The sequence below is a fragment of the Pelobates fuscus genome, chromosome 8 (genome assembly GCF_036172605.1).
Source record: "Pelobates fuscus isolate aPelFus1 chromosome 8, aPelFus1.pri, whole genome shotgun sequence".
NCBI lineage: Eukaryota > Metazoa > Chordata > Amphibia > Anura > Pelobatidae > Pelobates > Pelobates fuscus.
Window position 1 is genome coordinate 153,218,288 of NC_086324.1, and position 24,064 is coordinate 153,242,351.

Consider the following 24,064-nt stretch of genomic DNA (forward strand, 5'->3'; position numbering starts at 1 on the left):
CTGTGAAGAAGAGGAAATGAGCATCCTGTTCAAATTAGCTTACCTTCTAGAAATATTAAATTCATATCAAAAATAAAATGTGGGGGGGGGGGAGGAGGAAGGAGGAAATAAGCATAACCTTTTATTCATTTCTGCTAGGTTTGGCACAAAGGTTGACTAAATGGCCATATAAAGACTTGACATGCCCCGTGTGAAATAGCTTGGGGTGCCTACATTGCAAACCGGATGGTGTGAAGGGGAAACTTGACTTTTGATGCAGATAATCAGCCTATAATGGGACATGGGTGCAGGCAGTCATGACAGACAAAAATTGGGGTGTTTGTTTACTAAACTGCGAATGATGGTGAATTGATAACCAGATTACAATATTTAGCCTAAATCCTATTAACCAGAGCACTTTACAGATTTTCAAAAATGTAATGCATATTTCTTAGTCAGAGGGATGTAGACAAACTCAGTAAATAGCAGTAGAGGTGGAATTGTGAAAATCAATACATGAAGTGTTAAAATACACGGAGGGGACTTCTACATTAACCTAAGCATCAGTCAGAGGCAGTGATTGGCTGCCTCTCAGCCTATTACGGTCTCCCATCTCTGGTATGAGTTGGTATGGCTCAAATGGCTTGTAACACTGCCTTTGCTAAACCGCCAATGGGATGTGGGTAGCGTTAAAGCTTTGGAACATGTTTTACCACCATGGAATAGTGCCAGGGGGCACTGAGCATCATAATGACTTCAATGAGATGAAGTGGTTATGGTGCCTAGAGTGCATTTACAGTCCGCACAGACCAAAATTTGTAGCTTTATAACTTTAAAACAGTAATTCATTCTTGCACTGTTTGGCCTTAAACATCTATGTACATCATAGGCAAAATAAATTGTCTAAAGTCAAAACAAATATAGCATTATGATGATCAAGGATTCAGTAGATTTATCGCCCTCTCTAATACTGAAAAGGGTTAAATGCGGAACGTAAACCTGCAGTAATATCTGTGAGGATGGGGCCACCTATGATGCGTTCTCTGTCCCTATCTCCCTGCAAAGCACCTGTTTTTCCTGACCTCTGCTCCATTACACCAATTTGTAGCATTTATCAGAGGCGTGCAACATACCTCCCCACACACTCCCATTGTGTCGTTTCATTAATTCCCCCTGAATGACAACCAAACAGGGTCATCTCCCTTGTTAATTTCCTGCTGTAATAGGCACATAAAGTTCTCCCAACCCAAGATACGAGGTGGATTACAGTTTAAACACAACTTAAAGGGGAACTGCCATTTTCCTCTACTTTATCCCTGTATTAACTATGTATTTGTGAGGTGTTAAATATAATCAAAATAAACTTTAATCCACACCACTAATTCTGCAACTGGGTGCTTTCATCTTATCTCCCTGTCAATCATTGTTATAAACTCCATCCCTTGCAACTGGCTGTCCGCATAGAGAAAACACACAGAGTAATTAAACCATGTTTGTTTCTATCTATCCTTCATTTGCGATCTTTGACTTAGCATTGCGGTCGGAACTGGATTATGGTGGTAATTTGCTAATTTCTCAAGTTTTATAGGTGATTTCCCTTGTTCTGCTCGGTGGTGTAAATCCCCTATAATCTTCAGTGTGCCTATAATGTTTGCTGGAAAAGTAGCATGGTGCTGTGGTGGTAAAAAAATATCTATGGAAATAAATGTAAAAATGTGTTGTTGTTTCCCCCCCCCCCCACCCTTTTTCTTTTGATTTTACAATTGCACACACATTTTGTCACACACACACACGTCTCCCTAATCCATTGCAGTATTTCGGATTCAGGAGCTGGACCCCGTAATTTAAGGTAATTTCACAAGAATGTATCACCTATGGATTATATGATTCCGGAATGTTCTGTACATGTTTTGATTGGTGCACTTTGAAGAAAGAAAATAAACTTTGATGAGAAAGACCCAACACAGAGTTGAAACGTAGCCTGCTCATTGTTTTAGTACAATAAAATTGCACACTTTGGAATTTTTTATTTTAATGTGCTACACTGACTGCTCTATGTTTCAGCAGTGAAGCACTTGGGCAATATCCAATATTCCCTTTCTTTCAGCAATGAGAAAATCCCCATTTCATGCTTCCAAAAACTGGGAGGTATATGTTTGTTCATTTGAAGTAAACCTGTCAGCCACAAATACTCTGAATGAAAAGATCATTCTGATGGGTTTAAAAATTAAACGTCTCTATATTGTCTTAGGAAATTTGGCATCTAATGTATAGTTAAAAAAATATACTTACTTTTCCAAGATGGCCACCACAATGGACATCCTACAAAGCAATGCACCTTGTTTGGCGGGAAGACCGCACCCTACATATATTTGTTGTTTTCTACCTCAATTCCAACAGCATGAAAATGATCGCTAAACAGGGACCTTAAAATAAAATCCATCTAAGTATTTGAAATTAATTTGGCTAGCACGATGTACAGGTTTAAATTTTTTTTTTAATGAAGTGACACCATGAAACTATTTTGTATGATGTATGTACTAACAATACGTTAACTGCATGTATCTAGTGATCTGGAAATTACATGCTGCATATATGAAATTATTTCTTTATGTCAGAATGTTATGTTGTCAATAGACTTGTACAGGGCGGAAAATGCTTTTTAACCGAATCAATTCATCTGGAAAGGTAAAAACAATTGATCAATTGAATTTAATCCATGACGGTGGCTCGGCTTGTCTTAATATCCTCCGTGCAAATTATTTGGTAACAGACTTAGCCAAACCGAAAGGGCACAAAAACTGGCCAATCAATCGACAAAATATTTACACAATATTATACAGAGTATATATGGTAATTGTTGAAGATAATTCTGTCCGAATTATGACCAACTAGGATGGTCTTTTACCATCGAAATTCGGTTCACATTTGGGCACCATTTGCACCATTTAAGCACCCGGTTACTCTTGAGCATTCAGTTGTGAATTTTAAGCATTTTGTCCAGCATATCCTTAGTTTATTTACCAATTATTTATTGATTTGATTTAATGGCAGGCCCCTAACCATCAATAATCGCCAATAAACAAATAAACCGAACCCACTTGTCCATTGCCCAGTTCTCCTGTTTTGTAATTCGGTCACACAGTGGCGAGCCACTGTGTGACTGAATTACAAAACAAAAAAACTGGCTACATTTCAGCTTTTTTGGCTAAATTACCTAACTCCAAAGAGTTAGGTAATTTGGCCAAAAAAGCCAAAATGTGGATGAATTCTAATTTAGGGTGACCTAGATGCACAAGTCTATCAACAGCGCTAAACTCTGAATTGCAGGACATTTCAATAGCAATATTTATGAATTGGTAATTAATCGAGCTGTTTAGTCACTGCTGTTGGAGGCAAAAATAAATCATTTAAGCCAAAATTGCTTATCTGAAAAAAGACTCCAAACCTGCTGTAAACTTGGCTGTTTTGACATTTTGGATTTTAATTTGTTGGATTCAGGGTAAATAGCCAATATGGAAACATTGTCAACTCTGTTATTGTCACAGCTTGTCTACTTTCGCCTGAATTTTGCAATTCACTACAATTCGGAGTTTAGTGAATAAATCACGTGTGGTCGGTGAGCACGGTGCTGTACCTGCATAATATCACCGGGCGTTTAATTAAATTGACTATTTATTTTGGGTGTCAATGTACATCAGGTGAGTGAAAAAAATAAATACTAAGTTGTACTTTGTGTCATTTATATCTGCTTCAATGCCTCCAACAGCAGTGCCTGTCCAGTTGGATTAATGATCAATTACCCAAACCTGCTAACGATTTTCTGGAAGTCAGCAGTTCTGCGACTGACCCTCCATGTTTAGCAGAAATTCAGTTCAGTTTTGGAGACCGGCAGATCGAGCGCAATGGAGAACAACAGCACATATGGCAATGGCACCCCGATACAACAGTTCAATATCTCGGATATCATAGTGATCGTGGCATACTTCATGCTGAACGTGGCTGTGGGAATATGGGTGAGTAAATCCTTTTAATTTTGTAAACTCTTTAAGGATTAGCTACTAAAACATGAATTGTTTGCAATCCAAGGGGAATTTCAAGGTTAAGGCCAAAATAGCTGATCAGGAAATGTGGGACGAAGCAGAGGATTTTTCCAATTCAGCTACTTTGGCCTAATATTTGCAAATCTTTGGGAAGTCCTAAACCTTCAATGAATAACCCTGTTAATGTACGAATGACAGACTATGGCGAAATCACAGTGTAGTTTTTAAACACAATGCTCCGGCAAAGGTGCGTTTTCATACCCACCATATATTCTGAGACGTATAACAAAAAAATTAATATATGTAGCAGGAATTCTCTGATTAATGACGTAATTTCTACCTGCAGCATTTTAATTCTTCAGCCTGCAGGGCAGCACTTTTCCCGTGCTGCCTTCAATATGTATAAATTATATTTATCCAGTAAAATATGGATGATCTTGCAACCTTAGACAAAGCATGTCTTATTCAATTAGAGTGAGCTATAAGTGGAGAATTGAGCAAGACACATGTTGCTGGCATGTGAGGATCTTAAAATGTAATAATTTTACTTATTTTTACTTAGCCACTAATATAACTAGTCACTATTTTTTTTTTTTATTTTACTTAATAAAGACATTTCGAAACTCGTGTTAATGGTAACTAAATGGTTATTATATCACTAGCCACTAATAGAATAACTAGTCACTATAGTTGTTTTTTATTTTACTTAATAAAGACATTTCGAAACTCGTGTTAATGGCAACTAAATGGTTATTATATCACAAGCCACTAATAGAATAACTAGTCACTATAGTTGTTTTTTATTTTACTTAATAAAGACATTTCGAAACTCGTGTTAATGGCAACTAAATGGTTATTATATCACTAGCCACTAATAGAATAACTAGTCACTGCTGTTATTTTTTAATTTTACTTAGTAAAGACGTTTTGAAACCAATGTGTTAATGGTAACTAAATGGTTATTATATCACTAGTCACTAGTTATTATGCCACTAGCCTTGAAATTTGCTACATAATTTCATTTCCTGGTTTAAAACAGCTGATAAATAGAATTTTTGCACTTAAAGTTTGATAATACCATTTCTTCTTTGATATCCGACTGTAAGCCCTGTGCTGTATATTCAGTGATATATTTAAGATAATATAAGGACAGTTTGCTGCACGGCAGGCGTGGACCTGATAGCAGTCCTGATAATATGACCAGTTTAAATAACTAGTTGCGTAACTGATTTATCTCTTTGGCGCGAAAGGGACCTTTGCAATCATTAGAGAAACTGTTATCTTAATGATGTAACATTACTGCAGGGATGGCAAACACTGGTGAATGGTCAATCATTTCTATAAGCTACGTATGTCCTTTTCCATCATTAAACATAGTGTGTCAAAACGGAACCAATGGGGAGAAGATGCAACCGACAGACACTTTTGATTGGTGACTCTTTCCCTTTTATATTTTTGTACCACCTTTTCCAAAAGACACTTTGATAAATCTCCCCGGAGTTTTTGTTTTCCTTCCTACAGTGCATTGTATGCCCTGTGGCTGGACTATACTAGACTTCAGGGCAGCTGCTAAAGCTTTTAATCAGGACTCACTACCGCCCAGGCGCCCCTATTATTGTAATTAGTAAAACATTTTGACTCTTTGTAAAAAGACAAAAGAAAGTATATACACTAAAGGTGAAAGACGAAAAACTGGAAGTGATCCCAGGTGTACTTCACAGCCACCTAAAAGAATATACACATAACCAAGAAGTGGAAACCACCCAGAATACGTCAAAGTATATATAAAAATAGAATAACCTGTATACAAGCGGGTCTTCCAAAATTGTGTTCTGTATAAATAAATTAAATGGCTAACATAGCGTAAAAAAGTTTAAATAAGAAATATAAATAAATGTGATATGAGTGCACTCACAAACAAACGAGGAAATCAAGCCTTTCACCCACTCAGGGGTACTATGATGAGTATGGGATGCAGGATGTAATTTTCTTCCAACCAGATATGTATAAAAATAAAGAAATCAAGTATAGTGAAAGTACGTTGTAAAAAAGGTATAATACATTTATTGGTCGCACTTACACTTTAAGAAGTAAAAAACAGCATGTCTCCAGATTATATAGACCTTTTGTAGTGTTCCAGAGTAGTAGTACTGGGAGTCCAAGGCAGATATAAAATATACCACAGTATAAAACAATAACAAATAAAAAGTTCACAAGAGCAAGTATCCAACGCGTTTCGTCCGTAAAATATTGGACTTCATCAGGGATTTCTAGATGTTCTTCATTGTGAGCCTTTTATAGCCGGTGAAATCTTCAATTCTTCCGCACAGCTGAAATTCCGGCGTGCGTTTCATAAGTGGAACGCATAAAGCGCGCCAAGTGTCCGGAATGCTGGGCTAGTATTTCCGGGTATGAGGACGCATGCGCGCAGAACGCGCATGCGTGAAAGCAATGAGGACCGCAACCTACGAGGGACATAAAACATAAGGCGAAAATCGCCTGAGAGACTGATATAGAGAGTAGAATGATTTGATGTGGTCACACTAGAATCAACTAAAAGACAAAGAGAACATGGAGAGCAAATGGATTAAATATGTACACATGTAAAGTATAAAGAATTATAGTAAAAAAATATATATATAATATAAAATTACAATAAAAAATTATAAAAATTTATTAATTAACTGAAATTTAGATAAATATCTCTACATGTATATTTACACTGAGGTAATAGTTCCAATTGTCATATGAGTTCTACTGTGACCCATCAAGTACCTGTATATATTTATTTCACATGCCACCACATATTGGACCAAACATACATACCAGGCACATAATACATTAGTTTAATCAAACAATATATTTAGAGGTGGAATCCATTATAGCCCAATAAACTTTTATACATAAAGTCTATATATACAAAGAAATACATAAAATTATATATTATGGTAATCCAGATTCCAATGCATCTATAAAATAGCTTATGAGGAATACAAAAAAACCTTAAATCAACCCTTGTAAATCAATTTCCTGATTTAATCCTAAATCCAGAGTTTTGAGGTTAAAAATCCAGGAGGCTTCTTTTCTAACTAATTCCTGCATTTTGTCTCCGCCCCTCCATCCTAGTTGTACAGAATCGATTCCAAAAGCTTGGAAAGAATTCCAACAAAAGAGGGGACATGCATTGCAGTGTCTTGGGACACTATGATCAATTTTATTCCTTTTAATATTGTTAAAGTGTTCTAGAATTCTGATGTGCAATGTCCTGGAGGTCCGGCCTACATACTGGGCCCCACAGCCACATTGCAGCAAGTAGATGACAAAAGAAGATGAGCATTGAATATGTTTTTTAATAGTATACGTCTTTTTAGTATAAGTGCCCACAAACTCTTTAATTTTTCTTTGTTGGTGTTTACAGGTAGAACAGTGACCACAGCTAAAAAAACCTTGTATTGGGACTTTTAGAAAATTATTCTTACAGGGTGGTGTACTTGGTAACAGACTAGGTGCTAATTTATTTTTTAGATTGTTGGATTTTTTATATATAACTGTTGGGAAATCAGGTAATATATGTTTTAAGATATCATCTCTTTTCAGGATGTACCAGTGTCTTTTGAGTACTTTCTCTATTTGTTTTGCTTTAGAGTTAAACTGGGTTAAAAAGGCAAATTCAAACTTATTGTTAGCCTCTTTTCTTTTGTTTTTATTTTTAAACCTGTTTTGGAAAAAAGCCTTATTTTTGATATCTTGTTGTGTTGTAATATGTTCATCCCCTTTTTTATTTTCATTTATACTTATATTTATGTTTTTATCTTCCAAAAATAACGCTCTCTCAGTATTCAAGATCTCAATCTCAGTCTTCTCCATATTTTCAATATTATAACCTTTGTCTGCATATCTTTGTTTAATGATCGTGGATTGTTCCAGAAACATCTGATCGTCTGTACAGTTTCTTCTAAGCCTGGTTAACTGGCTTTTGGGAATATTTGAAAGCCACGGACGATGATGACTGCTTGAATATTCAATGGCTGTATTACAGTCCGTGGGTTTAAAATAAGTTTTTGTTTTTAATTGGTTATTATCCACATATATAGTTAGGTCTAGGAAATTTATAGTGGAAGCATTGGACTCATGAGTAAATTTCAAATTATACTCATTATTGTTAATTTGACTAAAAAATAAATCCAGATCCTCTATTGTGCCATCCCAAATGATCAACACATCATCGATGAAGCGTCGCCATAGGACCAAACTGCCCCCGTTTTTGACTCTTTACCTGGTTTCCGCCAGGTATTGCTCCTCCCTCTGCTACCTCTCTGTAGTGGAGGCACGGAGAGCATCATCTGGCAGACTCCTGGTTAGAAGTCATACCATTCTAAAACTCCTCACAATGATGGGTTATGGTGTTTGGAGTATTCCTTTAATTTACTTTTAAAAGAACATAAACTTAAAGGTCAATTGAGTAAAATAAAAGGGGTCCAGGCACTCCTTGGTTCAAGACAGGCACTTTATTGGAACCACAGCAACGTTTCGACCGGATAGGTCTTCATCAAGCTTGATGAAGACCTATTCGGTCGAAAAGTTGCTGTGGTTCCAATAAAGTGCCTGTCTTGAACCAAGGAGTGCCTGGGCCCCTTTTATTTTACTCAATTGATCTTGGGAATCTGGTGTTTGGTTCTGATACAGTAAGCACCCTGGCTGTGACTGATGGAAGTGAGTGCAGTTCCATACATTTTTTTCAAAGAATAAACTAAAGGTTAGCACAAGTTATAGGTGATCACTGATTTATAATCTTTTATTCAATGGGGTCATTTTCAGAAAAGTGATGGTTCCTCTTAATAGACAATACTGACTAATTTACATTATTATTAGAATAGAAATCGATGACCTTGGCCATAGTAATCCCCCAACGCATTTTGACTTCTGACACATCCCAATATATGAGTTCAGTTATATAATTATGTAGTTTAGCACCCTGCTAATTTTAATTATTTTTCTTTTCTCAGTCCTCCTGTCGTGTGAGCAGAAATACACTCAGTGGATATTTCCTGGCTGGTAGAAACATGGCATGGTGGCCAGTAAGTATAAACCGGTAGTTGGTTCTCATGGAAGCTGTTTTGTACATCAAATCTCTCTGTTAGTGGTGTTGTTTAAAGGGACAGGCAGAGACTGAGCTGTGTAAAAACTATAAAGACTTGAGCATGCAAAAGATACAGCATATTCGTGAGACAAAACTGTTCAAATGCAGTAAAGTTGTTTGGGTACCCCCTTTTTAGTTGAGATCTTAGAGTTATGTTGACCATGTGACTACCTGTGTGCTGTCTGGCAGAATGCTGATGCGTGTAGTTGATCAGAAAATTAGAAAAGCAGCGAACTGCGCTATATGTTGATCATTCAACTCCAACGCGTTTCGTGAATCTGCACCCAGTTCATCAGGAAGATTCTCTGTACCTGTCTGGACTCCATACCCCGTGTGTTTGCATCGATGGACGGGTGTCTGACGATCACGGTGGATGTTTAGCTCTGAATGAGCTTATCAAACAAGCTGAATAACAAGTGCCGTTTTGTAGCACTCCATACGTTGGGGTGTATAATTTTTGGTTTGAATGACTTTCATCAATAAATATTGCACTATAAAAGTTTCTGGTTGCACTCTGTTTCATGTATATTAAACCAAATTACTGTCACTTGGAGTGGTAAGGACGCTCCTTTAGAAGATCTGCTCCACGAAACTCAAAGTAGACACTATTAGATACAAAAGCTTAAAGTAGACACTATTAGAGACAAAATAACTAATTATTTTCTTTCAAGGACTATTTATCGTATTTATCATGTTGGAATGCATAATATTTTGGAAGCATATAGTTTAAAATTTATATAGTCTCATTGTTTTTTTTGCATATAATGATGTCAACAGCCCCTTGATTTTGAGCAAGAAAGCACGTAGCCTAACAGCACATCATTATATCGTAAATATGAGACGATAGCCTACAATAAGGACTTTATCAGATTTGACTTTGTGCCCATTAGCAACCCAAGATAAGAAAGGATCAGTAAAGAGTAAGTATAAGCTAAAGGAAAACCATCAGTCTGTAGCCATAGAATTAGACAGAACATATTTTTGATGCCCTTAATGGGAAATCCCAAGCACTATAACCACTATAGTGTACTGTAATCCGATGCCAGGAGTGCCCTGGTGTCTCGCCATTGTAAGTAGTTTTAGAACAGTATAACTTCTTACATGGAGTCCACTGGTTGCCACTTACCACCTCTTTAAACTCACATCCTCCCAGCCAAATACCCACCCAGGTATATACCAAATAACCTACCACCATCAACCCACTTGGAGTGGTAAGGACACTCATTACATAAAGCCGCCCACCCACTGTCACATACACACACAACTTACAAGCTCACATTCAAAGATAGCACCAGGCCCCCAACCGTCCTAATTTCTGTAGGACAGTCCCAATTTTGGATCCCTGGGGTGCTCCTTTTGATGACACTAGGGAACTGTCGCCAACAAGCAGAGTGTAAGCGCATCATTAGATGTGGGAGTGTTATACTAAGGGCATTAGGACCCAGCAGAGAGCACTGAAATACTGTGTCCTGCATGGTCCGTCCTTGGTGGGCTGGCCTTTTTGATTGACAGGCAGTCTGGTATGCATTCATGCCAGGCCAACATGGCAAGTCGCTTCATTGGCACACCTTCTTTTACCCCTCACACTGGTGAGGTATGTTACACACCCAGTCATACAGTTCACACATTGGTTTGCTAGCAGGGGGCCGTGACAGAGGGATGGTAGTCGTCGAGCCAAAATGTTAGATTTTTTTTTATTGAAGTATACAGTTTGTGTACATTTTATTTATATAGCACAGGTGTACTCAGCACTTTACAGGTTACAATACAGTACAGGGAGATTGACTAAGTGCAGTACCTATACAATGACTAAACTCTAGACCTCTCAATCTAAATTCGCCCCATCCCTTCATGTCAAGACCGACCTCTTCCTGTTTAAGACCAACACGCACTTTGACTGACAAACACAGACCCTCACTGATACACATACACCGACATACACTTACTGACAGATACACATTAACTGGCGCACATACACACCCAGTCACTGACAGGCACACACTCTAAGATACACATGCACCGACAGGCACACACACACACTCACTGATTTGACACACAATGACACACACTCACAGGCCAACACTTCTTCACAGTGGCGTACTAAGAGGGAGGGGGAGGAGGGGGGCCGTCCCCACCGGGTGCCACCAGGTAAGGGGGTGCCATGACCCTGGTCTGGGGGCTGGAAGGGGAATGTGTGAGTTGTGCCCCATGGTAGTTGGGTTGCCGGGCGGCCAGTACAGCTCACACACGCAGAGACCAGCTGAACTGGCCGCATGGAGGAAAGTGGGTGCGGAGCTACTAAAATTCGGAGGTGGGGCCAAACAGGATCCGCCCTGGGTGCCACATGCTCTAGGTATGCCCCTGCATCTTCACTATTTTGACACATTATGACACACACTGAAACACTAATGTTCACTAACAGACGCACACAAACACACACATACTCATTGACAGACACTCACACATTCACTGAAACACACACACAGACTCAGGGCCGGTGCAAGGATTTTTGCCGCCCTAGGTGAGCACTTCCTGTCATTCCGCCGTGGCCGGGTACAGGAAACAGAGGTTCCTGTCCCGCGTTCCGCGCCGCCCGGCCACGCTACATGGAGAGACCGGCAGGAGGGAGCGATCTGCGCTTCCCTCCTGCCGGTCACTCAAACCCGGCCGCCCTCCATGCAGCAGTGCTGGCTGCGCCACCTGAGGCTTGTAAAAGCGCTCAGGCGGCGCAGCATGAGGAGGCGCAGCGGGGACAGGGATCCGGCGCCCCCTGATAAGTTGCGCCCTAGGCGACTGCCTAGGTCGCCTTACAGGTGGCGCCGGCCCTGCACAGACTGACAAACACATACTGACAGACGCATACATTAACTGACAGACACACACACTGATACTGAAACACTGCCAGGGCGTATGGAGCGGCGCATTTTGCCTTGTTAGCCTTGCAGTAAATACAGCGCTGACTGTACAGGTTCAGCAGGTGCAGTAGTTTAACAATGTATATATATTTTATTTGTATAATGTTAACAAAAGTACTTAAACAGTTAGAGTTTTTAATCCTATTTTTTATTTAGTTTAATGACTTGAAATCTTACCAGAAAAAACACAGGAATTGAAAGGAGTTAATAGCAGGCCCTGAGATTTACACGTGTAAGGATTCAATTAGATTTGTAAGACGGATTAGTTTGATCTGTTTGACTTTTGAACTGGCGGTGTTTTGGCAGAGAGTTTGGTCGATGAATAATACTACGAAAGTTGGGCTATTGCTCCCCCTGGCAGCCAAATTAGTGTATTACATGTGACTAATTATGGTTGTGGAAAATATTTAATTTCAAATTTAAGGTCAAAATAGCCAAGTTTAGAAACATTGCCCAAGTTGGTATATGTTACCAGTTCGACTGCTTTGGCCTTAAATTTGCAATTCACTTTGAAGTCCTGAAAATTCTCACTGTAGTGTAAAACCTTGTCTTTTCTGTGAAATGACAACGTTTAGTCGTCTGATAACACACTTCCAGTGGCTGCCGTTTTCTCCAAAAGATATTTTCATTTTTGATGGTCTTTATGTTTGGCTTCACCGTCCTTAGCACGCTGATGCTGAATGTGTTTAATATTTGTTCTTAGCGCTGTATATCTGCTATGATTCTCTATGCATTCTCCAGGTAAATTTAACTGCCTTTATTATATTTTCTTAGTATAATAAATGGGGGCTCTACACCTAAATAAAAAAAAAACACAGTGCACTTAACTCAAATTATATTTGCAGGTATGCATTGGGCTCAAACTCCCACTACTCTTGGGCTTCGGCAACGACTAGTATTCACCAGCTCATATACATAGAAAAAAAGAGAAAAAAAAGTTATCCGCTCACTATCCGAAATTCCTATACACATTGAATTAACAGGAGTTTTTTAGTATCTCTCCATAGGCCTTTTAAGTGCAATCTCACCTATCCTACACTAACACTAACAATTCACCTTACTGCAATTGGCGAAAAGGCAAAATGTCTAATGAGACGGAGAGGGGTATTTTTTATGAAACCCTACGTACTTTTTAACCCTTAATAGGTTACACATGGGGTGGGCGGCAGCACTGTAACATGGCTGTAATACACAAACACGCTTTGTGTTTTGTTTGTTTTTGTTTTTTTGCAAAATATATTTGTATTTAAAATTAAGGTGTCCTTTCAAGGTTCAGAAAACTGTTTTTTAGTTGAAGGTCTTAGGTGATACAAAAAGGTCAACCTGTATCGAAAGAACAAAAGGCATGAATGCGTGACTTGGAAATGTCTTGATTGTGTTTATATAACATGCGCACAATTTAAAGGAACACCATATCGCGAGGAATACAAACATACATAGAAACATAGAAACATAGAAACATAGAATGTGACGGCAGATAAGAACCATTCGGCCCATCTAGTCTGCCCAGTTTTCTAAATACTTTCATTAGTCCCTGGCCTTATCTTATAGTTAGGATAGCCTTATGCCTATCCCACGCATGCTTAAACTCCTTTACTGTGTTAACCTCTACCACTTCAGCTGGAAGGCTATTCCATGCATCCACTACCCTCTCAGTAAAGTAATACTTCCTGATGTTATTTTTAAACCTTTGTCCCTCTAATTTAAGACTATGTCCTCTGGTTGTGGTAGTTTTTCTTCTTTTAAATATAGTCTCCTCCTTTACTGTGTTGATTCCCTTTATGTATTTAAATGTTTCTATCATATCCCCCCTGTCTCGTCTTTCCTCCAAGCTATACATGTTAAGATCCTTTAACCTTTCCTGGTAAGTTTTATCCTGCAATCCATGGACCAGTTTAGTAGCCCTTCTTTGAACTCTTTCTAAGGTATCAATATCCTTCTGAAGATATGGTCTCCAGTACTGTGTACAGTACTCCAAGTGAGGTCTCACCAGTGTTCTGTACAATGGCATGAGCACTTCCCTCTTTCTACTGCTAATACCTCTCCTTATACAACCAAGCATTCTGCTAGCATTTCCTACCTAACGCTCTAGTGTCCTGTAGCAGTGTAGGTACCCGGCCCCCGTCTCAGTACCATGGTTCGATTCTCCATCACCGCACTATCCTCTCCTTGCCTGCCCGCTGCCGCCTTGGCTGAGATCATTAAGATATTATATATATATATTACCCATGATTATGGTGAATGTGTGTTGAGTATTTTTTTTTTTTATGTAATTTGTTTTATTGTGTAACTTTAATAAACATTTGGAAGAATTTCTAAATCTGGATTTGTTTCTCCTGTCTCTTCCTGCCTCCAGATTGGTGCCTCTCTCTTTGCTAGCAGTGAGGGGTCTGGCCTGTTTATCGGACTGGCTGGCACGGGAGCTGCAGGTGGCATTGCTGTTGCTGGCTTTGAATGGAATGTAAGCAAATTAATTAACAATAAGCAGTAAACTGATATTACTGATAAGCATTTAACTTTAACACATATGGCAGAGCATATTCTTCATGCTTGACGTTAATTTGTGTCAGAGGGCTCATTAGTTCCTCTGTTTCCACAGGCTTAGCATAGCAGCCCAAACTACCCCTTCTTCCTCTAGCATTAAACCTGGCAAATTCTGCACCTTATAACATAGAAACATAGAATGTGACGGCAGATAAGAACCGTTCGGCCCATCTAGTCTGCCCAGTTTTCTAAATACTTTCATTAGTCCCTGGCCTTATCTTATAGTTAGGATAGCCTTATGCCTATCCCACTCATGCTTAAACTCCTTTACTGTGTTAACCTCTACCACTTCAGCTGGAAGGGTATTCAATGCGTCCACTACCCTCTCAGTAAAGTAATACTTCCTGAAATTATTTTTAAACCTTTGCCCCTCTAAACATGAAAAGACTCAGCAAGCTGAAGTTCTTTATATATTTGGACAATTTACATAATTGCAATATTGTTTTAGAGCAGTAAAGTTTGTCATATTTCATATATAGTTGCCGCTTTATGAATTTTATTATCTTTATTAATTGTTTGTGCTTCATGCACTTTGGCAATTTTGTCTTCAAAGAAATAACCATAGGAATCCGACTACTCCTCTGTACACACAGTTTGATCAGCGTCAGCTCTTTGATTATACATGTGTAAGGTTATCCGAGGTCACCCACAGACTCATCTGCCGCATTGGAAGCCAAGCGATAGCATTTAGCTCTGTTTTTATAAGAATAAAATAAAATAAAACAAAAGCCATTAGAAAAACAAAAAAGCCACATAAAAACATTCATGCCGTCTTAGAGCTGTAATTATTGTTCTTGTGGTTTTGTACTTCTAAACCCTAAGATCAGTGATGAATAGGCTTTGCCTCTCCAACTAATATGACCAGTTTTTCCCACAAAACTCATGGACATCGTAGTCCACAGCAGCTGGGGTGCCAAAGGTTGCCCCTCGCTTTTCTAAGCATTCTGTTTAACCTTGAGATTTCCCTATGTGAATACCTTGCACTATCCATGAAAAGGTTTGAACAATGTGCTGTCATGTGTTTTATTTTGCTTTTAGTTTTTTTTGTATTTTGGCCCAAAACCTATGTCATTGGCTGTAAGTGGGGGTTCTGATCTCTATTTATCTTCCACAGGCTACCTATATCCTACTGGCACTGGCCTGGATCTTTGTACCTGTCTATATCTCGTCAGGGGTATGTACTAACCTTCACATCCTCTCTTATAGCACTTTACAACTCTGATCTTGCATCACTGCAATTCATTTGCACAGGTAATGCATGTTTTCTGTAAGAATCAATTGGTAAAATCTTCTGGTCTAGTGTCCACGCTAAACGTCAAGTTTTAGAATTCGGATAAAAGTCTTAAAACACGGAGAGTCACGTACAATTCGAGGTTACTGCTAACTATATGTTTTTCATAGAAGAGAAGCTTAAAATGAGTAATTCAAAGAAAAACAATACAAACAGTAGGGAGCTAGAACAACGGTAACCAATATATTCAAAATGACACGGGCAGCTACATACAAGGCAGTGATTTAGAAAGAAGAAACGGAATGTTTACAATATAGTATGAGTGATCCAGAGCTGTAGGTACATAAAGAAAACAGAAAAGACTGTATCTATAAGAAAAGTGCATATACCTTTAATATAACAATATGAATTATAAACATAAAAATGTATAAAAAATGTGTTCTCCTTATCGCTATAAATCCATCCCTATAATAGGACAGTACATCAGATTAGATAGGCTATCAATGAAGTATATCATATATAATAAAAAAGGAAAAAAAAAAAACATGAACCGCCCAAATTGGAGATAAATCATTGACAATATAAAGAATTATTATTATTATTATTGCCATTTATATAGCGCCAACAGATTCCGTAGCGCTTCACAATATTATGAGAGGGGGGATTTAACTATAAATAGGACAATTACAAATAAACTTACAGGAACAATAGGTTGAAGAGGACCCTGCTCAATCGAGCTTACATTCTATAGAATAACACCTAGTCATCGCCCAAAATAAAATGATCTGATAAATAGCAGACAATCCAAAAGGGTGAGGTGGCTAAATGTTAAACAAAATAATTTTATACATAGAAACATAGAATGTGACGGCAGATAAGAACCATTCGGCTCATCTAGTCTGCCCAGATTTATAAATACTTTAATCCCTGGCCATATATTATAGCTAGGATAGCCTTTTGCCTATCCCACGCATGCTTAAACTCCTTCACTGTGTTAACCTCTACTACTTCAGCTGGAAGGCTATTCCATGCATCCACTACCCTGTCAGTAAATATATATATATAAATATAAAACTCTGCAATAACCCCTATGACAAACAGTGAGATAGTGTACAGTGAAATCGCAATGCAGTGTCATATGTAGATGTAACCAGAACATATATATATATATACACACACAAACCTCCCAAGCTGAGTCAAAGCAACAGTTTCAAAAAAAGAAGCGGCGTGTAGTAGGTTACATGTATCAATCATTCACAGGGGTAGAACACCTAAATATTGCACATATAAGATATATGGATATAATTGAAAAACCAAAGGTCAATAAAAAATTGTGTCGATTTAAAGGTAAAACAATGATGTATCTCTAAGATAGCCAGAATAAATGTCCCTCACAAAAGTTAAAATGTATATATAGAGGGTAAATAAAATGCCAAATTAAGTGTGCCGAAATATCAGAAAGTATCAGAGTCCCGATTCTAAATGCGGGATAGAGATCAGTACCTGACCTCGGTGTGGGCCCCACCTGATGTATAAATCCAAATACCAGTCATTGAATGGTAGCTAAAGGCTACAATAAAATCATAAGCCAGTCATAGAGTCGCCAGCTTAGTTATATTTTCAGTTGAGCTATTGCAGCCTGATAATCGCAATACCGTTGTCCGTTATCCTCAATTCAGCGTTTAGTGGGTAACCCCGAAATCTGTCCAAAAACATCACTGGTCCTCGAAGTCTTTCTTATAGTATGGCTTCTGTAGCTGTTGGTATAGCTTGTGATTTGGGTTGAATGAGAAGAAATATGTTACTAGCAGGAATCTGTGATTCGGCTGAGTGGTTGTGTTCCATTTTTCAGATTATCACCATGCCGGAATATCTTCAAAGAAGATTCGGAGGGGAGCGTATCCAGATGTATTTATCAGGGCTGTCACTATTGCTTTCTGTGTTCACCAAGATCTCTGTAAGTATCCATTCCAGTAGTGCTATTAAGAAGTAGAAAAGTCATGGCTGGCTGAAGGTCAGCTGTAAGTAGAGCTAAGTCACCTCTCAATGTTTTGCGGTTAGTCTTAAGCTTAAAAAGCTGGATGCCTATGTAGGCGTACAATCATTGCCTGAGAGCATTAGCTGAGCGCTCTTAGCCAGTGAACATCTTAAGAGTTCTTCTCTTCAACTCTGAGAAGACTGGATGCAGTATGGGCACCCGGTGGGAGTCGTGGGACACGTGTAAGTGTTAAATTATGCAAAACAGTTCGACAGATTACACTGGGACAGCACCAGTGCACTTCTGGCATCATAACTAATACAGTGGTTTGTAGTGGTTATGGTCCTCGGAGTGTTTCTTTAAGGATGACCAAAGTTCAACTTCCTACTTGCCATTGCAGGGTACCTTCTAAATTGCCTTACCCTAAAAAAAAGTAATGAACTCTAAATGTTTGGAATCCCACATTTTGTAAATACAACATCTGAACATGTTTTTCTGGAAACCTTCATTTGTCCACTTCACTGGCGGATCCAGAGCCTTATCTCGGGAGGGGCACTCGTAGATTATTTACAGAAACAATCCAGGCACAATAACCACTACAGCTCTCTGTAGTTGTTATGGCGCCCTCCCAGAATTAATAGTCAAACCGTTTACTAGTTTGACAATTTACCTGGGGTCTGCCAGGATAGGGCCTCTAGGTAGGTGTGTGTGTGTGTATTGGGGTGCAGTGAGAGGGCCAGTGTGTGTTTGTGTGAGGGGTGTAGTATGTGCATGGGGTGCAGTGGGAACACTGTGTATATGGGGCCAGTGTGTGAGGGTGTAGCGGGGGCAGTGTGTGTATGGGGGGGTGCAGTGTTTGTGTGGGGGAGGGAGAAGTGTGTGTATGGGGGTAAAGTGGGGGCAGTGTGTGTATGGGGGTGCAGTGTACATATGGGGGTATAGTGGGAGCAGTGTGTGTATGGGGGTACAGTGTGGCAGTGTGTGTATGGGGATACAGTGGGGGCAGTGTGTGTATGGGGATACAGTGGGGGCAGTGTGGGCAGTGTGTGTATGGGGGTACAGTGGGGGCAGTGTGTGTATGGGGGTACAGTGGGGGCAGTGTGTGTATGGGGGTACAGTGGGGGCAGTGTGTGTATGGGGGTACAGTGGGGGCAGTGTGTGTATGGGGGTACAGTGGGGGCAGTGTGTGTATGGGGGTACAGTGGGGGCAGTGTATGTATGGGGGTACAGTAGGGGCAGTGTGTGTGTATTTGGGGGAGGTGGCTGATTAAAAAAATAAGTGGGATTTTCTTTAATTAAAAAAAATATTCTTTATATACACCCTCCCTTCTTACCTTTGCCCAAGCAGGGGGGTATTGGTTGTGAAGCCCTGGTGGTCCGGTGGAGAATCCCTGTTGGTTCTAGTGGGGAGTGAACTCTAGCCTGCAGCTCCTGGGTTACGATGGCAACACTCAGTGCTCGCGAGAGGAGACCTGGCGGAGCTGCAAGCTAGAGCTCCCGGGACTCCTCTCCCTCCGGTGCTGGCCGCCCAGGAATGTGCCTGTAGACCAGTGAGGGAGATCTCTGATCTCCCCTCCGGTCCGTGAAGACACCCAGCAGGGCCGGCGCTTGGATAGCACCGGCCCTGCAGGGATAAACATCGGCTCTCGGGCCCGCCCCCTGAATCTGTTTCTGGTCCTCTTAGCCCAAGACATTTAAAATCTGTCCATTCACCATGAAATTCTCCTTTGGATAAAACTCAGGACTGTTCTAACTTAAAGAGTTACTCCAAACCTTTTGGAGGGAGGATTTTTTAGTATAAAACGCCTCCTTCGGCACTATGGAGAACGTCCCCCCTTCCATTTGCTCTCCAACTTACAAATAAAATATCTTTTACTCACCTGGAATAAAGCTACCGGCGCTGATCATCTGTGTTACATCACTGGGGCCTAGCATGTCCCATCACAGGGTTCTCATGCCTGTGATTGGGACCATGAGACCATGTGATTGGTCTGTTTCGCCTGCTCACAGCACACACCAGAGAGGGAGGGATTTGTGTTGGCCTATTTGCTGATATAATGTATCCCTTATCGAATAACACTACAATATAAAAAAATACTCAGGGGACTATTTTCTAAACAGTGAACTGAAAACCATTTTTGTTTAACCCCTTAAGGACACATGACATGTGTGACATGTCATGATTCCCTTTTATTCCAGAAGTTTGGTCCTTAAGGGGTTAATTTAGGGCAAATATCCAAGTTGGTAATAAAGGTGATTTGTAAAAAAAAATTCCAATTCAACAACTATTTAGTAAATAAACCTCAGTCTGTCTCTATCCTTATTCAACACACCCAGTCCCTGTGGCTCTGTGTACCATTTTAAACAAAGCTTTGTCAATTGACCTGCTGGTGACTCCATCATTTTTTTTTGCAAACTCTGTGTCTCTGTAGTTAATACGTTTGCATTCTATTAAACAAAGTATCAAGCATGAATTAAAGTCTTTTATTTTCCATTGTTATTTTCCCCTTTTCTTCTATTAGTCTGGGACATACCCTCACGCCCAGCTATGGTATTTGGATAACTTTTGTTTCATGCCACGCACCTGGACACACCTGTCCTATATCTTTGCACTAGATACAGTTTGTTTTCTGCTTACGTCCACGTTATGATTGTAAGACCATGTCAATCCAGATAATATGGTACTGAGACAACAAATGCGTTGGTTATTGTTAAAGCATAGAAGAAAATTGGACATTGTGTACCAATGGAGAGGTATCAGGGAGAGTAATCTTAAAAAGTACTTAATGACTCCAAAATAGATATAGGAGTCTCAAGTTCAGATATAAAGCTAGAACCACACAAAAAAAAAAAAATTAGAAAAGAAAAAAAGTCTTTATTAATTGATTTAAAAATTGCAATTAGCAATCACCCAAAGTGCTCCACACAAAAACAATAGTGGAAACCTAAAAATGAAATCAACAATTGATAGAGAGCACAATAGCTCTATATAAAAATCTCTGAGAACATATAGCTAGTAAGTTAGCAGAAGCCCACGTCTGTGCTGACAGGGAAACAGAAGTCACTGGATACGAGACTATTGTGGGGGGTAAATAGAGCCGGTGGTAGTCAGAAAGATAGCTTAAAGCATATAAATGCTGCATACAGTGAATGCAGAATGCAAGTAATTCTTGAAGGATAATTATGGTATATATATATACTTGCTAATCTACAGGTATCAAGATGATATTAGTAGGCTATAATGCAGCGCACTAAATAGTGCGGTATATAAATGTTATAATAGAACAAGAATGTCACCCCTATGACTGAAGTCGGTATGCAATTATAATGTACTCGGGTTTTTAGTACGCAAAGAGCTTAGTCTGATAGGTTCAGATAGGTTGAGATGTATGATAAATTCTACTTATAATATGTAAATGCCGCACATAGTGCTGAACTGGGCATATTAATTGATGCCTCTAGAAAAAATGATCATAACCCCACTGAGCCTTCGAGAGCTCCTAAATTTGTCACTGCTAGGAAAGGAAATATAAACTGGTTGGCAAGTATCAGTGTAATCACGGCATAAGAATAGCACCTACACAACAAGAGTTGGTGTATGGTTTGATATACCCAGATTGCTAGTATAACGATAGGGACTTAGAAATATGCTAGTCAGCATACAAACAGCAGTGCTAGATAGTATCAAAGTGGCGATCCTAAATATAATAAAAACTAGATGTTAACTGTGACTCCACCGTGCCTTCAAGGGCACCTAAATATCCCCTGCTAGATAAAGACGCTTACATAGGAGCTCTAGGATGTTTTAAGAGATTTTTATATTGAGCTATTGTGCTCTCTATCAATTGTTGATTTACTTTTTAGGTTTCCACTATTGTTTTTGTGTGGAGCACTTTGGGTGATTGCTAATTGCAATTTTTAAATCAATAATAAAGATTTTTTTTCTTTTCTAATTTTTTTTTTTTGTGGTTCTAGCTTTATATCTGAACTTGAGACTCCTATATCTATTTTGGAATCATTAAGTACTTTTTAAGATTACTCTCCCTGATACCTCTCCATTGGTACACAATGTCCAATTTTCTTCTTCTCTTCTACTAAGGGTTACCCCCTCTGTTTAGTGTACCATTTAAGGCTGTATACAGTTTTCTTATTGTAAATGTATTGTTAGTACTGGAAATTCTTAAACTTTGATCTGTCTATAGTAGTTTTATGACTTGGTTGCTTCTGCTTATTCCAGAAGATAAATTCTAATAGCTTTGCTTCTGAATTTTCATGCTTTTATGTGTAGTGTTGTTACTTTTTGACCAAACACCTTCTCATCGGGGAAGACTGATAAGAAATATACCATCTGTGAATCTTCAGTGACTGTAAAAGTGCCATTTTGAGAGCAGACCCATTAATGACAACAGGAGTCGTTAGAGTGTAGACCTCTCAATCACAGAACAGGCAGTTAGAAAGTAGAATCATGGGTACCAGTAGAAAGTCCAGTTAAAAGTTGAAGATCAACGTTGGACAGTGCTTGAAGCATTACAGCCATCTCAAAATTTATCCCGTTGAAATTTATGAACAAAACCTCATTTACCCAAGTTTACTTCTGCATGTGACTATTTATTATAGTAGGAGACTACTCCTAATCTGACTTATTAAAGTGATACTTTGTTTGTAATTACTTTTAGACTTTTTTTTGTGTCAGACAGGATTCTATGTAATGAGGAATTCAACCGGAATCCCAATTAAAACTATATTTATATTTCCGGCTAAGGCAATTGTGATTCTAAGTATTTGATTTCGATCATATCAATTATACATATAGATTTACTGTTTTTCATTCTATAGATTTTGCTTTAAAATTTTGATATATGGTATTTTTAAATGATATAATAAAAGTTTTATTTTAGTCTTCTAGGCTGGCGATCCTTTATCTGTCTTTGTTAAATATATTTGTTCTATTGAAGTAGGGGTTATCCCCCATTGTCCTTTCCAGTTTTGTTGAAGTTCTGTAACACAGGACAAGTGCACCATCCTTGGAGCTTGCTTTTTTGTTAATTTAAATGGAACCTTAAGAATGACAATGCCCGTAAATATTATGGCTTACCCACCATGGAAAATTTATTGTGGATACCCCTGCTCCGGCAATACCCAAAAAAGATATTCAGATCAGATATTCAATATGACAATGTGGTAGGAACTCAGTGTTACACAATGTTATATCCTTTAAGGCTCTCTCTTTAATTCTTTGAGGTCCATTGTTCTGCTGTACTTTTATGGTTTATGTTCGCTGATCAGCTTAGAGTAATAGCTGGGGGAGATATCCAACTGTTCTAACTTGCTCTGTCGGTTTCTTTTTCAGACTGACCTGTACTCTGGTGCTTTGTTTGTCCAAGTTTGCCTGGGATGGAATCTCTACTTGTCTACAGTACTCATGCTGGTGGTGACTGCTCTCTATACAATTGCAGGTAAGTCCCAAGCGCCAACCTCTTGCATATCCCCAGAACACAATTTGTAGCCATTATTGCCTATTCCAACATTCTGATGACCATCCCTGAGAGATACCATGGATTAAATGGTGATACAATCCAGGACATAGACCGAAATGGGCTGTGGTTTAGTTATGTACATTTGCTTCTCGTTACAACCATAAAATGGTTAGGCTGTTTTATGTCCCTTCTATAGAAATGTTGGCCCAATAATTGACCAGTTGCATCTGAATAGAAACAGAGAACGCAAAGACTTACAGTTGGACCTGCACAGCCACAGCTTGACAGTGATGATCACAAGTAGTTGCACATCTAGCATTCTTGATCTTGATCAATGAGAATACAGAAAAATCCAAGAAAAATGATTCCATGCTCTTGGCCTATTCTATTCAACATTCACACAAAGGATGAGTACAGGAAAGAGGCACATAAAAGCAGGCATCAGATTTGGATTTTTCTGGAATTGTAAGTTTATTGCTAGCTTATTTACTAAACCATTGCAAGTGTTAAGATATCAACACCTGGCACTAAAAGGGTGATGTGTTAACACCATGTCTATTATTTTCTCCCTTGTAGGGGGTCTGGCTGCTGTGATATACACAGATGCTCTACAAACTGTTGTCATGATCGTTGGAGCCATCATTTTGACCATCACCGGTAAGGACACCATGATACAGGCCATACAGCCAGTAGGACAGTACCAGGTTTCAAAGGGGGGAAACTCTTCATCTTATTATTGCAGTAGTTTCTTTAGGTC

General features: G+C 39.0%; 1 protein-coding gene across 1 annotated transcript in view; it reads left to right on the forward strand.

Moving 5' to 3' along the window:
• The first annotated feature begins 3,842 nt into the window (after positions 1-3,842).
• SLC5A10 (solute carrier family 5 member 10) overlaps positions 3,843-24,064 on the forward strand; it is a 129,144-nt gene continuing 108,922 nt past the window's right edge. The window contains exons 1-7 of the mRNA XM_063430449.1: positions 3,843-3,995; positions 9,029-9,100; positions 14,434-14,538; positions 15,736-15,795; positions 17,705-17,809; positions 23,181-23,286; positions 23,884-23,964. Coding sequence (XP_063286519.1) covers positions 3,885-3,995; positions 9,029-9,100; positions 14,434-14,538; positions 15,736-15,795; positions 17,705-17,809; positions 23,181-23,286; positions 23,884-23,964 — 640 coding nt within the window. The 5' untranslated portion in view covers positions 3,843-3,884. The remainder of the gene's footprint in view (positions 3,996-9,028; positions 9,101-14,433; positions 14,539-15,735; positions 15,796-17,704; positions 17,810-23,180; positions 23,287-23,883; positions 23,965-24,064) is intronic.